Consider the following 16,932-nt stretch of genomic DNA (forward strand, 5'->3'; position numbering starts at 1 on the left):
TTCAAACAGGTTAACTACTCAAATTTTGCTTTAGGTGCCCACTTTAAAGTTTTTAGCTGATGCTTGGACACAACAGGTTGGTACTGCTTTGAATGGTAGCATAATTGCTTTTAAAATCATTTGCTGCAAACAAATTATGATCTTTTGATATGAAAAGGCAGACACTGCTCCTAGTCAAAATGTTAATACTTGTCAAGCAGAACATTCTTGAATACTCCAAATTAAACTGCAAGAGCCATACATAGAGAAGGCAACCTCTTAACAAGAGCTTCTCCGTATTAATCAGGAGACTCACCTTGCCAGCCTGCAGAGCACAAACATGTCTTAGTATCATTAAAGCTGCAGTGCCCTCTCTCAGGAGCCCCACAGTCATCTGTGCAGTAGGGAATATCACAAGCTTCTCCCTTCCAGTATTTGGCACATTCACATTCAAGAGCATCGCTGCTGTTCTTGAGCTTGCACTCTCCTCGGCCGGAGCAATTGTTGGGACACATATTGAAACTGCGAACATCAGGGAAAGAAGGTTTGTCAGTAATGAAACAGCCTCCGAAGCCGCAGCTCTCATTAACAAATACGACAGCGATGCTGAATAAATGTTAATACAGCTGTTAACATACAAACCAACAAGAGCCACTCACCTAGAACCTGATGTGATGGACCTGGAGAGATTTGTTCTCTGTTTAACATCTCCAGAGCTGCCTCACTTAATGAGTTAACCTTACAACTCCTCTGAAAAAATTATCAACGTGATTTTTAGCCATTTGTAAAGCAAATGAATTGCCTTAAAACGCCCAACAGTAAGTGAAGAATCTCATCAGCGCTTAAGGCTTTTGTGGTGTCTGTGCAATTTATACTTAAACTACTCACAATTAAGTGCTATTCTGGGATCTGCTTACCAAGGGAACACACTTGAGATGAATCCCGAGGGAAAGATGTGCCTGTTTTGAATCATTTCTGATATTATAACGTCTGCAATGTAGCTGAAGCAAAACCACATACATCCTTGGTGAAGATCCAAATTCAGAGACCCTATTCATTTCCAAATCCCAGTTTTTGTTGGTGTATCAACCAGTATCACTCACAGATGGGGATTACTACCCAATATTCTCTCTGTCATGGGACATGTGGAGTCAATCATAGAATCATAGAATGGTTAGGGCTGGAAGGGACCTTCAAAGGTCATCTAGTCCAACCCCCCTGCAAGGAACAGGGATATCTCCAACTAGATCAGGTTGCTCAGGGCCTCATCCAACCTGGCCTTGAACGTCTCCAGGGATGGAGCATCCACCACCTCTCTGGGCAACCTGTTCCAGTGTTCTACAACTCTTATGGTAAAAAATTTTTTCCTAATATCCAAGATCAAGATCCAATGGCTCCAAGATCATAATTTCACAAGTGTTTGTCGAGTACTCATGTCCAGTAGTAACTATAAAGACTGTTAAACTGAAAAGAAACAAACACACCCTTTTATCTACTCTCTGCAAAAACGTTAAGAGGAAACTGCATGACTAGAACACACAGAAGAAACAGAACACAAAACAGTACCTGAAAATTGTTTGAAATGATCAAGTGAAGAGTTAGAGAAATACTACAATATCTTAAAGGAACCCAAAAAAGGCAGGTTCTTCTTTAATAAGAGAATGTCTCTGCCGTATTACATTGGTGCAATAACGACAGCTGGCAGTAGATGGTGGCATGGTTTATGGTATCAGCCAGACTTTCAAAATGCTACTGCTTCAGCTATTATGCTTCAGGTGACTTTGCAAAGGCTCCTCATCTTCTTCTGGACCTTTCAAGGGGGTCTGACTTTTTCTAGGACTTCATATTTAAGTGCTTAATAAGGATGAATGCACCAAAACTGGTATTCAAAAAAAACTAAGCACCTAGCTTTAAGGAAAACTTTCAATTTATGCAAAAAGTCAGTTGTGACCAAAGATTTTTGCAGCTGATTTTTTTTTTTTTCAAAGAGAGGTGAGAACTTCCGCAAGTTGCACCCAAATTAAAATCTCCCAGTGCAGCAGAAACATAATTTGTATCTGTAGGAGCACAAAATTCAAAGCCCATGATCCCCACCAGAAGCAAGAAATTCCATCTCTGCCAGTATGTCCACACTGAGATCATTTACTTCAAAACAAAACCTTTCTAATAGCAGTCAGTGATTTAGGGAGTACCCTAGAATTATTTTTAAAAAGCTAAAGCTTACCAATGAGGACTAAATATATGTTAGCAAAGAGAACGCACCCACCTATAAGATCCAAAATATGAACCAAAGAACATAACAAAACCATTTCAGACTAAAAATAAGCCAGATTAAGAGATTCAATCCGAGGACTGAGTAAGAAAGAGCATCTCAAAGAAAACTGCTTGAGGATCCTCAAAAGTAAGTACAGTTCAGTGCCCCTCGTGAGACGTGTGCGCGTATGCAAAAGTGTGTCTGTGCAGAAGCACCTCTGAAAAATGTGTAAGAGCACATACATGCACAAAATACATCAATTCTGGTTGACTAAATAGGATCAAATAAGTGTAACAACATAAAATAAATAATATGAAGTTTTTTTGAGCAAACATTTGCCCACGCTTACAATTGACAACTCAAGTTAATGCTGAGCACGTTACAGTTATCAGCCATTGCAAGGGTATAATAAAGATTAAAAAATCTAAATTCAAGTATCTACTCATAATTACACGCTTCAATGGCAATCCCTTATTTCAAAACAAAACTGAGAAAAGAGAAAACCTCCTTTTGCTCAAGCTGCAACATCACTTTGGAGCGGTACTACTTACTTATATGTGATGTTAAACCCTGTTAAATTATAGGCAGCATCACTGAAGAAATGCAGAAGAGCATATCCAGAAGTAGCTACAACTTCTGGTACTGTTTCATTGCTGTCTTTCTCAGGAACAATAAGACCACTGGAAAAGAAAGAAAAAAACAACCAACAATGTTAGAAGTGAAATTTCTTTCAAAGTAATAATAGTAAATGCATCAGTATTAATAAAACAATTGAAACTCAAGGTATTTATTGCACCTATTTGAAGTGTAATGAATTTGTGTAAAGTAATCATCGTTTTCATAGCACGATGTTATCAGATGGTTTTTTGTTCAACAGGACTCCTTAAACATTCAAATGAAAATCTCTCAACATTGTGAATATGCATTCTTGATCAACCCTCAAAACAACCCCATTCTCAAAGGCATAAGAACCCTCAAGACCCTCTCAGAAAGACAAAACCACATTTTTCAGGGACTTAGTTTATTAAACCCTCTCACTTAGCTTAATTATCTGCAATACAGTGACTATGTTACAGACCAAAGAGTGCAGACGAATTAGGGTATCAAGGCTATCAAGAGTAGCATTACTGCTGCCCTCGACACGCACGACTTTGGTCTACAAGAACAAATGGCTGCAGAAAGGAATGCTAATAGAAAACCCTGAAGTAATCAGCTTGGTTCTTCTGAAAGATAAATGTATATTGTAAGTGTTTAACCTGAGTAAACCTGAACCTGTCTAGAATTCCAGTTATTCTTACCAAAAACCTACTTTCCCTCCCTTATTATTCTGCTGTGATTTAAACAGGATTCATCCCTAAAACCAGGTGGCATGTTTGAAAACAGAAATTAATGTATCCCAAAAGCATAAAAACTGCTGTACCAAGCCAAGCTAAAGGTCTGTGGAGCCCAGTATTTCCTCCTGACTACAGGCTACGGCAAATGCTTGGGAAAGACTGTGACAAATAAAGTGAGAATAGAGCATTTTCACGACGTGTTATCCAGCTTCCAGAAACCCACAGTTCAGGCGTTTTGACCTGGAGAATGCACCCAAATCAGTACATTTAAATAAACCATTCATCCATGCTTCTATCTAATTCCTTTCTCAACCACTTACACCCTTTTCACCTGGAAAATCTGCAGCAGAGAGGTTGACAATTTATCTCTGCAATGGTAGAGAAAGGACTTCTTACACTCGCTTACTACCTGATCATCCACCGCTGCCTCTCAGGCTCCTCCTCTATGAGAAATAAGTACAACCACTCTTACTCACCATCTTCCTGCCACTCGCTCTTCTACAAAGCTCCATCCGACTCATCATATCCACATTTATTGTCTTTTCTGTCCTAAAAGACTGTCACACTCACTATGCTCACCTCATTCTTTGTTTCACACTTCTGGTGACCTGGGGCTGTTTTTCTATAGCCTTCCAGGTTCTGCTAGATTCTCCAGCTTTTTAGGTGGAGAGAAGGGTGGATGGTGGGCAAGACTATTTACAGTATGCGAGATTGGATACAGTACGGATTTCTATAAGGGTTTGTCAAAATGCTTGGAGTAAACTGAAAAGAAGACTAAACGTCTCTTGAAAAGAGTAACCACTACATATTTACCTATTGCACAAAACAGTTTGTATCTGAAAAGGAACGTTTATCCTTCTTTTAACAGAAGCCCGACAACAACAAAACAAAGAAGTAATTCCTCTGTAATAGCCAGCATAAATTTGAACTCTACTGAATCTATTTTTTTTTGAAGTCTTTACCCAAGCAAAGTGCATTCTCTACCACCACGTTTCATAGTCAGTTGTTATTTTCCTGTAGAGAACCATCCTTTCTCCAGCCTCAGTCCTGTTTTCAAAGGCTAAGTTGAAGCTTTTTGAAAAGCAGAGACTCCAAACCCCAGAGCGGAGCGTGTCAGGCAGGGAACTGAAGGCAGCTCTCCTGGGAAAGCAGCTGAGCCCGGTTTCGTGCCCTGCGACTTCTGAATATCTGAAGGCGCCATCGACTAAAAGAGCAACGATGAAAAGAATATTTCTCCCCGAAAAAAAAACGTAACTTTTCCTCTTTTCACGTCTATTCAGAACAGAAAGCAAATGTATTTGAAGACAGCTCCCTAGGACAGGGTAAATGAGTTGCTGCACCCGAGGAAAACACCCACAGCTATCCACAGCAACCCATTCACATCGCCTGGAAAGCACTTTTCTGTGACCTGAATTTTTCTGTCCTCATGATACAACACAATGGTGCGCTCGAAGAAGAACACAGACACTCAGTGAGCCTTTCCAAAAGCTTTTGCTATAGATGTGGGGTGTCTGCATTGAGAGTAACAGATGAACACATCACCTACGGCAGGGTGAGACTGCTAATTGTACAATAGCCCTTCCTGCAAAACAAGTCTTATTGTGGACAAAAAAAAAAATCCTTCATTTTACCAACATGCCATAAAAACGCAGTAACCTGATCCCGTGTTTTGGCTAAACAACTCCAGCACATTTGCTGATGTGTAGCTCAATAAATATTTCCTTGTGAGGAAGCCAATTATTTTGCCTTCTTTCAGATTTCAAGGATATGTGATTAAAAGGCAAAACTCACTGCCTTTTTCTCCGTGTTTCAGACGTGCCTGTTTCGTTCTAGAATTTGAGACTTCTGATCTGAAGATCACCTCTCCCAAAAGACCATCTCCCGCACCACTGAAGAACAAAAAGGCTAATAAACTTCTCCTTGGTATTTGGTTCATAGTTTTCCTTTGTAATACAAACTGTAGGATGGTATGTCTCCGCCAAAGGAAAACAGACATCTGACTATAATTGAGGGTAAGCTCAGGGACAAGAGAAAATTCTTTTGTTCTGGTTTATTCTTCTTTGTCTTACTCTTGCAGCACTTATCACTGATATTACAGGGTAATCTAACTGGAAGGCCCTGGGGAGGGGAGAATAACGGCAGCAAAGAATAAAAGTACAGAGTGAATAGCTGTAGTGAGAGAAGACAAAAATCCCCCCCAATAACCTTTCTTAATAAAAGGACTAGCACAGGACAATTATTTGTTTTTCTCTTAGAAATCTCAATTTTGGGATTTGTGAGGGAAGAACACAGGTCCCTCCGTAGCAGATGCTCTCACTACTTGTTCCTCTCTTCCCATCTTTTTCTGATGACTCATATATATATACACACACACACAGACACTAACGAGGACATTGTACCACCCATAGAAGTTTAAAACATCCTGATGAAACTTAACAGATAGACTGTAATTTCGTTCAGAGAAAGCCATGAAGAGAACACAACACAATGGTTATGATCAGATCCTCGAAAGGTTCAACCTCGAAAACCGTGAACAAACTAGTGCATGCACAGCATCATTTTGAATAAACCAGCACAAACAGAATTTACATTATCTGCCATGAAGAAAAAAAAAAAAACAGTAGGCAAAACCAAAATGATAAAGGATTATGCAAAACTTCCTTTAAACTACAATCCAGAATCTCTCAGAGACTCGACTCTGGCCGAGATTAGCCTATTTCACAACGTCCCGCTTCTGTTTCTTTTTATAAGGTTTCAAAACATTTCACAATCATCACTACTCCAAAGTAAACAAATACTCCTACTCAGCGAAGCTCTCCAATGACACTAGTGCTTCGGTGTAGAAAAGCAAACCTCTGTTTTGCCCTGAAACAACTTCTATTGGATTTGTACAGTCAGTGGCAGAGTGAAAAATAATATCCAGGAGACTCGACTTCTCCATCGCTCGCCTACACCATAGAAAAATGGGAATTATTTAAAACCAAGGGCATCTCTTCTTTTACTTTCCCTCGGCTTGCTAAGCAAGCGTCACGGTGATGGTGTATTCATCATTTTCTCCTGAGACACGACCTGCCAGCGTGGCAGAGATCAAATGCGTAAGACGCTCTACTGAGCAGAAAACAGCCAGAACGGAGGAAGATGGGAGCCACGAAAGGAAAGGGGGAAAATGCAGAGTACAGAGAAGTGACAGGATAAAGGCGATAATCAAAATATTGGTAGTATGATGGATTCTCAATGTATCGAAACACAATGAGAAACCATTCTCTTCTCATAATTTTTAAATACTTGGACCCATCTGGACACACGCGTATACAAAATGACACCATTTCTCTCTTATCAAAAACCAGTCTGCGCATATCAATATACTCACAAGAGTAAATATAAATAAAATTTAAAAAAAATGAAATTACAAGAGACTAAAAATAAATCAATGTTAAAAAATAAAAAAGAAGGTTAAAAATAAAGAGACATCTCAAATTGATTTTCTTAAAGGAAAAGCTAAGATTCCTGTGCAGCAAGATGACTCCCAAATACGGACTTGTAAGGAAATGAAGCAATTACAATGACACTTCTTAGAAAAAAAAAAAAGGACTTATTATTGAGAGCTGGCAACACCCCAAGGTAAAATATCTTCCCTTGTTGCACTACGCACAGTCCCAGATGATGCCCAGGGCGAGCTCCTGCCCACAGAGCCCTCCGGACCACGGGGGTTGGCCCCAAAAAGCTCTTCAGTTCTCACATGATGCTCTTCCCTCCAGAGACAGTAGAACAAGGACAAACCATAAACATATTAAAATGTGCCTCATGAGCCATTCAGTAATTTTTATATGCTTACGTGACACTGTGAGTGTGACTGTAAAAGCCCTGTTTCAAGAGAACATGGACTGAGAAGCCTCAAAAGAAATAACGCCTTTTTTTGCTGTTACAGTGAAGTAGTACTTTAAAAGTTGAAAAATTATTTTAGTATCTAGTCCTGGAGAGACAGATCATGCTATCGATCCTGGTGCAAACGCCTTTCCCTTTTCTAAAACCTGAAGTCTCTTGTTATCCTTTAATATTGGTGAAGCTCAGAACAGGATACTTGAATTCATGAAAAAAATCAAAATCGCATTCTTTAGTCCATCAGAAACAGTTCAAGAGAAAAGAACGGAGGAACTGGAGAACTAAAGAAACTTTCTACTCTAAACTTCTTTTACAGACCTCGCTTTAACTCAGAGGATTTATCTTCTCAAAACCCTAAAATAGAAACTCTCTTTCTCCATCTTATCAAATTGGTTTGGTGTTTCTGAAGCAGATTACAGGTTTAGTGAACAAAAGCAATTTTGATACAACACATGTACATTTCTCTAAGAATTCTGTCTTTCTACCACAACGACATTTTGATTAATCAATTCTCATGCAATCCAAGAACCAGCTGCCTTCACCCATGGGCTCACAGAGTAAATGTGCACAAGGGAACATCACTCAGCAGATACATTTCTAGCAAAATCCCAAATATATTTGGTCCTAGCCTTATACCAATCCTTTTTTTTTTCCTAACCAATACTCTAAAAGTTATTGTGGATGCAAAGAAAACAAATAGAGTAAAATAATAAAAACTTAGAGGGTAGGCTGCTACAACAAAAAGCCACCTAGACTGCTCTACAAACTGAGTGTGTGCACGATTCCTGTTTTGCAAGAGTCCAGCACAGGGTGGTAATATTATATATCCCCTATTCTCTATCTCAGGACGCAGAATAAAAACTGATTTGGGAGGTCAGAGTTAATTACACGCTGAGTGCCAGCTCCATCAGAGGAGAGCAAAAACATCGACAGGTAAAAACATGGTTATGCACATGAGCAAAGGACACCCAACGTATGCCTTGAAGCAAACAGAGCCATAAAACTTAAGCATTAAACAGTCCCTTCATCTTTACGCAGAGCACGTACACCTGCAGTTCGTTCTCTGCCTATACGTGCTGGAGGCAAGGACCACTTCTTCCTGTAAGTCTGTATAACATCAGCTCTAGGTTGACTGGTTCCTCTGGATACTCTCATAACACAAACAGAATCACAGAATAGTTTTAGTTGGAAGGGACCTTAAAGATCACCTAGTTCAACTCCCCAACCATGGGCAAGGAGACCACTACACCAGGTTGCTCAAAGCCCCATCCAACGTGGCCTTGAACACTTCCAGGGATGGGGCAGCCACAACTCCTCTGGGCAACCTGTTCCAGTGCCTCACCACCCTCAATGTAAAAAATTTCTTCCTTAGATCTAAAGGAAATCTCCCCTCTTTCAGTTTAAAGCCGTTGCCCCGTGTCCTGTCACTACAAATCCTTGTCCAAAGCCCCTCTACAGCTTTCTTGTAACCCCTTTAGGTATTGGAAGGCTGCTGGAAGGTCTCCCCGGAGCCTTCTCTTCTCCAGGCTGAACAACCCCAACTCTCTCAACCTGTCTTCACAGAAGAGATGCTCCAGCCCTCACATCATCTTTGCGGTCTCCTCTGGACCCGCTCTCCAGCCTGTCCAGGTCCCTCTGGATGGCATCCCTTCCCTCCAGCGTGTCCACAACACCACACGGCTTGGTGTCATCAGCAAACTTGCAGAGGGTGCACTCGATCCCACTGTCCATGTCGCCAACAAAGATGTGAAACAGTGATGGTCCCAGTACTGACTCAGCATGGTTTGCACCTTTGCCAGTATAATTAATCCTCGTTAGCAACCCCATGCTGTTATCAGCTGATCATTTGCTCTAAGCAATATAAGACAAGTTGATGGTGAGGGGTGAGCAGGGTTTGCAGGTTAGTTCAGAAAAAGCATTGAGGACAAAGCAGAAGGCAGAGAGCCTTTGCGTGTGCCCAGGGCAGCAACATGTCACGATTTTGAGGTGCTGAAGTGGGTTCAGAGGAGAGCAACAAAACTAGTGAAGGGTTTAGAGAACTTGTCCTACGAGAAGCGGCTGAGGGAGCTGGGACTGTTTAGTCTGGAGAAGAGGAGGCTCAAGGGGGACCTTATCACTCTCTACAATTACCTGAAAGGAAGTTGTAGGGAGATGGGGGTCGGTCTCTTCTCTTATGTTATGAATGACAGGACAAGAGGGAATGGCCTCGAGTTATGCCAAGGGAAATTTAGGTTGGATATCAGGAAAAATTTCTTTACAGAGAGGGTTGTGAAGTATTGGAACAGGCTGCCCAGGGAGGTGGTGGAGTCCCCATCCCTGGAGGTGTTTAAAAACCGTGTAGATTTGGTGTTGAGCAACAAGGTTTAGGGACCCTGACAGTGCAGGGTGAATGGTTGGACTCAATGATCTTGAAGGTCTCTTCCAACCAGATGATTCTATGATTTCTGGCAAAGAACTGAGGGAATAGACAGAAAAAGAATAGGAAGAGGGCACCCGTACAATGTACAAGAAGAGGTGGAATGAGCAAGGTTTGTTTAGCCTGGGGGAGAGATGGCTGAAGATGGGGAGAAATCTAATTGCTGCCTTCAACTACCTACGGATAAAGAGGAGATAGCACCAGACACGTTCATAGAAAAAGGACATGAAGCAACAGACACAAGCTGCAGCAAAGGAAGCTCTGATTAGATAACAGTTGGGGTTTTTTTCCTTTTTTTTTTTTTTTTTTTTTTAAACCATAAGGGTGATTAAGCACTGGATCACTGGCCCAGAGGGTCATCGAGATCTCCATCCTTAAGAGATATCCACAACTTGACTGGGCAAGGGTCTGATCCTACTCTGAAGTTGGCCATGCTTTGAGTGAGGGATCAGACCAGGGTCCCTTCCAACCCAACTCACCCCACGTTCTGCACCTAGACTCAAATTTGGGTGCAAAAGTGCCAGATTCACCTGCAAGTAACGAAAGGAAGGGGAGCTGCTCCTGTTTTCTGAGGGCATGAGAGCCAATGTGGAGGCACGGCAGAGGAGCCAGCTCAGCAAGTGACCGTGGGGCTGCCACTGCCATCTGCCAGCGCGGCCACCACGACCATTCATCTGGTGCCCGACAGTGATCAGGAGGCGCTTCTGAACAGTCTCACCCCAGCGCCGAGCGCAGAGCCATGGCCCACGGTCTTGCACGAGAGCGATCGGATGTGAAAAGGAAACCACCTCCCTGCCGACCAGCACAAAATGAAAATAAAGGTGCAAATGAAGCACCAGTAAACATTTAGTGTGGAGTAAAGTCAAAAATAAAACCAACAAAGTTCACAGATGATGAGTGTAGTTTATCTGCTTCAGATTTCTTCATTCTGTGCAGACAAACACGCTGGATTTGTGTTTCCTCCACATTCTTTTATTGCATTTTTGAAGCAGCACATTTACACAGTCTCATGTTGCCTATGATAACAAATATAAACCAGCAAAGATATTTTTATCCCTGCTTAATAGAAAAAAAAAGCTTAATGTACAGGACCGGACTGCCCTGGGGCACTCAGACTACAAGGAGTTTAGTAAACAGCTTATGCAGACACTTGCACTGTGTAAATGTTTGCATTATGCAAATATTTATCACACTGAAAAATTGATAAAACCAACTTAAACTTTCTCCATAGTCCAGTGCTGAATATTTCCAAGATCATCTTATATTCAGGGTAAGTACTGTATTGTGAACAAACATAATCGAGCATCAGAAGTTCAAGAACACAAGATGAGAGCAGTGAAGGAAGCGAGGGCTCAGGCAGCTGCTGTAAAAAGCCGGGGAGGTAACAAAAACTGAGCTTCAGAGAGGGAGGAATTTACAGTGTTTATCAACAAACCCTGAAAGTTCAGTGTCCGACTGTACAAAGCTCAATCTTGCAAATCCCCCAACGCAGTGCAAAAATAGTGAGTAGTGAAATATGGTTATGGTTAATATTAAAATTTAACATAAGCCAAGAAAATAGATAAAATATGAACACTGCTCTCAAAAAATTCTAGTGCGTTTATTTTCATATCAGAGAAAGGTATTTTTCAACAGATGCTTTTTTGCTTTTCATCAAAATGAGAAGCATCTGCTATTTCCTGAACTTGGTTTACTGAATAACACAGTTCATTACTAATGAAGATGAAATTCAAATGTCATCTGAAGAAGCAATTAAAAAAATAATTGAATTTTTTTCCTACCTCAAAAATGTTATTGTATTAAGCTCACGCTTGCTCGTCCTCAGGCACAGACTTCCTAGTGATTTACAGATGATTTTAAAGTCTGAACCATAACTGTTAATGCTGTGAACTACTTATAACCTCAATTTAAAAAGCCTATTAATTTTGGGGAAACACACAAGAAACTGCAGGCACAAATCATGATCGTTTCACCTTTTCAATTGCATATTAAAAATTAGCTCGATTAGAGCAAAATGACTATGAGTCAAGCTGACATTTCTTCCTCTTCCTGCATATCAATTCAGCACATGATACCAGGAGATTGATTCCAAGGTTGGGTTTTTTTTTGAGGGGAAGGGTGTTTAGAAGAAAGGAGGCGGTTTCTTCTTCAGATGGGGTAAGAGTAAGGTAACAATTCATTTGTGTGTCCTGTTCTGACCTCAGATTAGTCTGAAGGTTTACAGGAAGTGTTCTCTCACTACAAAACAACTCTGCGTTTTCAATTGAAGACAAAAAAAAAAACCAAACATACGTTCTGTTTTAACTTTTTTATCAACTTTTGCTTCCTATGCTGATCTTCTCTCACAGAGATTACAAGGATTTTTTAGAATAAACATGAAGTATTTTTAGAACTTCATTTCGCAAATGAAAGGAAGCACAGCAGAAGGTTAATTCTGGAAATAGTTAATCAGCCACTTGGAACAAGCAGAGTCCAAAGGGAACCATTAGTTTTTCCATACACAACTTGGGATTATTTTTCTAATTTCAGCTAAAAGAATAGAAAACATAAGGTGGTGCTTGTCACTGCAAGACTGAAGTACATAAATGCACAAGTTATATTTAGGTCTTTTCGTGAAATGTCAACTGTTAACCAGCATCCACAAATTAGTCTCTCACCACAGACAGATGAGCCAAATACCAGTCATCCATCAGAGGAACAGATATTTTTACACATGTTTTTACAAGGTTGGAACCCATCGTTGTTGTTTCTGAACACGTTCCAAAGAATTTAAAAACATAAAGTTTAAGGTACGTAAGGACATACATGATTCTGTGGGACCTACATGTCTGCAATGTCCATTTTACGTTGCTTCTGCCACCTGCCAGCACTGACATACCACGAGTTAAAATGAAGTCTCGTTCAAAAATGATAAATGGGGCAGTTTTCTACTTTAGAAGGAGCCTGCATACCGAATCATCTCATGCTCGACCAGATGACAATAATTTTTTTGTCTCTCAAATAATCAGGATTTGGAAATGAAAACATAATACTTACATGCTGCAGTGCAGTAACGTGATCTGTTCATTGTAAAAGCAAAAACAACTCCTTAATTGTTTATGCTGACGATGACCGCACAAAAGGACTCTTGCTATATGTGCTGTATTGGCAGTGTTATATATTTAGATTATGGGAACATATTTACACTGCTAGGAGCCACACTTGAGTCAGGCTTCGAGTTCAAGAAATATCACTGCGGACAGTTAGGTTCTTACCAAGGGGAACTTACCTGAAAGCTGCCAGTAAGGGAGCGTAAATCGAATCTCCATCATAGACATACAAGTGGTCCCAACTGCACTCTGTGGCAAAGTGATTGAATCGAAGCCTGAGGATTGTGTTTGGCCTGCAAACAAATGATAATAAAAGATTTGGAACTAGCCACTCGACACGCACGGCAAAGCCCCTCCAACAAACTCCTCTGGCGTGAAGCTCTCCTCTAAACACGACTAAAACTGAGTGACTTAGTGTAACTGTAGATGCATCAAACATGCCTTGGCTTTCTTTTTTGGTGTGCACACTCTCCTCGTATTAAGCAACAGATTCTTTATGGTCAGAGAAATTGTGTCCTTAAACTTTTCCCCACCACCAATGGCAGAAATTGAAGAGTAGGGACGGCCAGCCCCCTGCTCTTTACCAGTACTGACTTCGCTAAAGACAGGGCTTTGCAGGGTAAACATGGAAAATCTACATGGAAAATACATTCCACACATGTAGGTGTGGCATTTAGAGACATGGTTTAGTGGTGGACTTGGCAGTGTCGGGTTTACAGCTGGACTCAATGATCTTAAAGGTCTTTTCCAACCTAAATAACTCTATGAAGAATCACAGCCACCATCAGGGAACTAACCAGAGTTATTTTTCTCGCTCAGGCGATTTTCTGCAGATTGATATGACTATGATGGCCTGAGATAATTCACTTGCCCAGAAGCTGGTAGAAATCCTTCTTCTATTACTTTATTACTTGTGCAGTACAGATGGCCCTCCTGAGGGAAGCTCCTCCAAACTGGAAATCAAAAGTAAGCTTCAGTGGATGCTAACTAAAAGAATTTATCCATCTTGCTCTCCACCCTCTGGTAGCTGGAATAAACAGGTCAAGAGAATGCAGAGGAGACCCATATTCTACAGGACAGGAGGCCCTGGAGCTCTAACTTTTGTCAAAAGGAAGGTCTTTGGTTATTACCTGGACTGTCAAGATGCAAGACTGCCCCTCATTCTTCACAAATGCTAATGAGGTTGCTTGGTTTTCTTCTGGAGATGTGTTACAAAAAAATATGGGAACCAGTTGAGAATGAACAAGTTGGAAGTCCTGGGAAGAGACTTGGCTACCTTCCACCTGACTGCAGTGGGCCCAGCATGCCCCGATGTTAACACCACCCTTCAAGAAGAATCTACTCTTGCTGACTTACTAAGTCAAGAGAAGACCATCAAGAGGCCTGATTTTCTGAGATGTATCAGCAGGAAAAAAGTTTTATTTCCTTGATGCAGGGATGGAAACAGTAGTCCAGACACCAAAGCTGATCAGCATTTCTTTCACCCCATACACAAAAGACACCCACTAAGCCATAACCAAGCAACGTACATTTAGACAGCATTGAGCAACCTGGTGTAGTGGAGGGTGTCGCTGCCTGTGGCAGGGGAGTTGGAACTAGATGATCTTGAAGGTCTCTTCCAACCCGAATCGTTCTATGATTCTATGATTAATTTCATCACTAATATGCAAAGATACATCTAAAGAGAACCACACAGAAGCCATGGCAGATATCTAATTTAGGACTCAGCTCAAGCGGGGTGAAAACACCACTAACATTGTGCTTGGACCCAGAGATAAAAGTAAAGTGAATCTACAGCAGCACTGCTATTTCCTACTCACAGCTGTAGCTGTTGAAAGGACAGATGTAAGTGATTAGAATCTCTTCAGTAGCATTGCCCTCGGGTTCAGATGAAATCCTGGTTCATCATAATCAAATAAATTCATAAAATGTCAGCTTGCCATAGAGCCCTTCTTTCCCACAGAAGCGGAATTTTTTAGGGAGTTATTCTGCAAAAGAATATTTTCTGATAGGCACAATGACCTACTCCAGGCCTTTGGAAAAAGAGCAGCAGGTGTAACTCAAGGATAATGTCTTGCTTAAAGAAAAGGTACAAAGAGCACTCAGTTTCAAAAGCAAGCAGCCTAAGAAATTGTAGGGGGGTTTGCTTCTTCTATTTTAACGGTCTGACGGCTGTAGAGCAGAAAGAAATACCCATTCAATAAAAGCTTTAGACCAAGAACAAAAAGAAAATTAGCTTTGATACGTCTAACGACTCATTAACAGACAGCACTCAATCCCAGAATCACAAGGCACATGGCTACAGGTTCTGCCTCCGACGGGATCCTCGGGCTGGCTGGATCTCATCTGCCTTCTCTCATGCTCCCAGGGAAAAAATGGAAAAGACACCCTCGGGATGAGGACACAGCACAGACACCAGCCAAGAAGAGTGAGGAACATGGCAAAAAGGAAATGAGCAGAGTAAGGAACGCGAGGCTTATTTTACATTTGAATTTATCCAGCATCCTCAATCGCACGTTTGGATTGTGTCTTTACTTGCTAACCTCAAAAGCCCTCCACATACCGGTACGCTAGCAACGAGGTGAGGGCACTCGGCAGAATTTAAAGCTTTGCAGACGCTGTTTCCCAGGTCCAGATCTCTCTGGGAATTTCACATTTGGCAGAGAGCTTGGGCTATTTTCACAAGGGTGCGTATTTCAGCTGTTTTAATCAGAACGATTATCTCCTTTCTGTTTACCACCACCCTCTGACAGCAGGGTACAAACAATCCAAAGCAGGAAAAGGACATCAGCTTGAACACCTGGCTACGAAAGCAGGAACATTTTTGTACACCTCTTTAGAGCAAGTCTCCAGACCCCATGAAGTGATAGTTCTCTAGGAAGCCTCTCAGTATTGGCAAATAAAGGCTGAAGGAGCAGTTATGGTGACATTATCCGGGACCATAAGCACCACTTTGCTGCTGATAAAAACATGAGTCACACTATCCTTTAGAAAATGAAGTTATAAGGGTTAAGCTGGCTGTACTGGAACTGCTGAGGCTGATTTGTCTGTAATAACACTCTTGCAAAACACTTTTTAATTATTTGTCATTTCAAACTGTCTGCAGTTGTATTTTTATTACCTACAAAAATGAAGAGGTGTTGCCACTTACAGCATCTAACTTTGATCTTAACCACATTAAAAACTTGGGCTTCTTATAGTTCATATTGAGTAGCAGGTTCCAAATTTCAGTATTCTGGCTGACTCTCTGCAACACCTCAGCCCTCACCTTTGAATATCTTGGGAGCTTAGGTATTTACATTACTCACCCAAAATAAACGTGCATCGTAGATTAAGTGAATACCGATTCCCTCCCAACCATCAGACCTCCCAAACATAAGCAGAAGACTAAAAAAAAAAGTGTACTCTGGGCTTTCAGTAATTTGTGATCCTCCAAGGTGCCAAGAGATCTCATCTTACAAGTGTTCAATGCAAGTTCATGCTCTCACATGACTTATTCCTGTTCACAAACCTCTCTGCTTACAGATTCAGAGAACAGTATGGAATGTGACTTAATGCACAGGTGTTAACATACAGCACCATATCTGGCCATGCAAGGTTTTAGAGACCATACACATCGATTTTACAGTCCTGGTGTCAACCTGGTACTACGAAAAATATTATTTCAACAAATCAGATGCTCTGAACTGCTGTACCATCAATCAGATGATGGCCAGAGGATATGCATTAAATGGGCTACTCCAAAAATCTCTGCAAGAAATCACTATAAGCAATATAAAGATCAAATACAGAAAAGGTAGAGAAACGAGGGGAAGAAATCTAAGGGACTTCTTGCAGTTTAGAAGACTTTTGCCAAAAGAGGTCAACAGTCCCTCTGAAGTCCTCACGGCCTAATGAGTAAATAAATATCCAAAGAGCATCATTCGAGAAGCTGATTCTTTATGAATAAAGGCTTTAACAGAGTTCACTCTATTTTTT

At 41.0% G+C, this 16,932-nt stretch overlaps 1 protein-coding gene across 1 annotated transcript in view; it reads right to left on the reverse strand.

Moving 5' to 3' along the window:
- ATRN (attractin) overlaps positions 1–16,932 on the reverse strand; it is a 165,901-nt gene that overhangs the window by 114,671 nt on the left and 34,298 nt on the right. The window contains exons 3-5 of the mRNA XM_086611323.1: positions 13,134–13,247; positions 2,785–2,913; positions 296–501 (exon numbers count right to left, since the gene is read on the reverse strand). Coding sequence (XP_086467449.1) covers positions 296–501; positions 2,785–2,913; positions 13,134–13,247 — 449 coding nt within the window. The remainder of the gene's footprint in view (positions 1–295; positions 502–2,784; positions 2,914–13,133; positions 13,248–16,932) is intronic.

Source organism: Tauraco erythrolophus, chromosome 5, assembly GCF_009769465.1.
Source record: "Tauraco erythrolophus isolate bTauEry1 chromosome 5, bTauEry1.pri, whole genome shotgun sequence".
NCBI lineage: Eukaryota > Metazoa > Chordata > Aves > Musophagiformes > Musophagidae > Tauraco > Tauraco erythrolophus.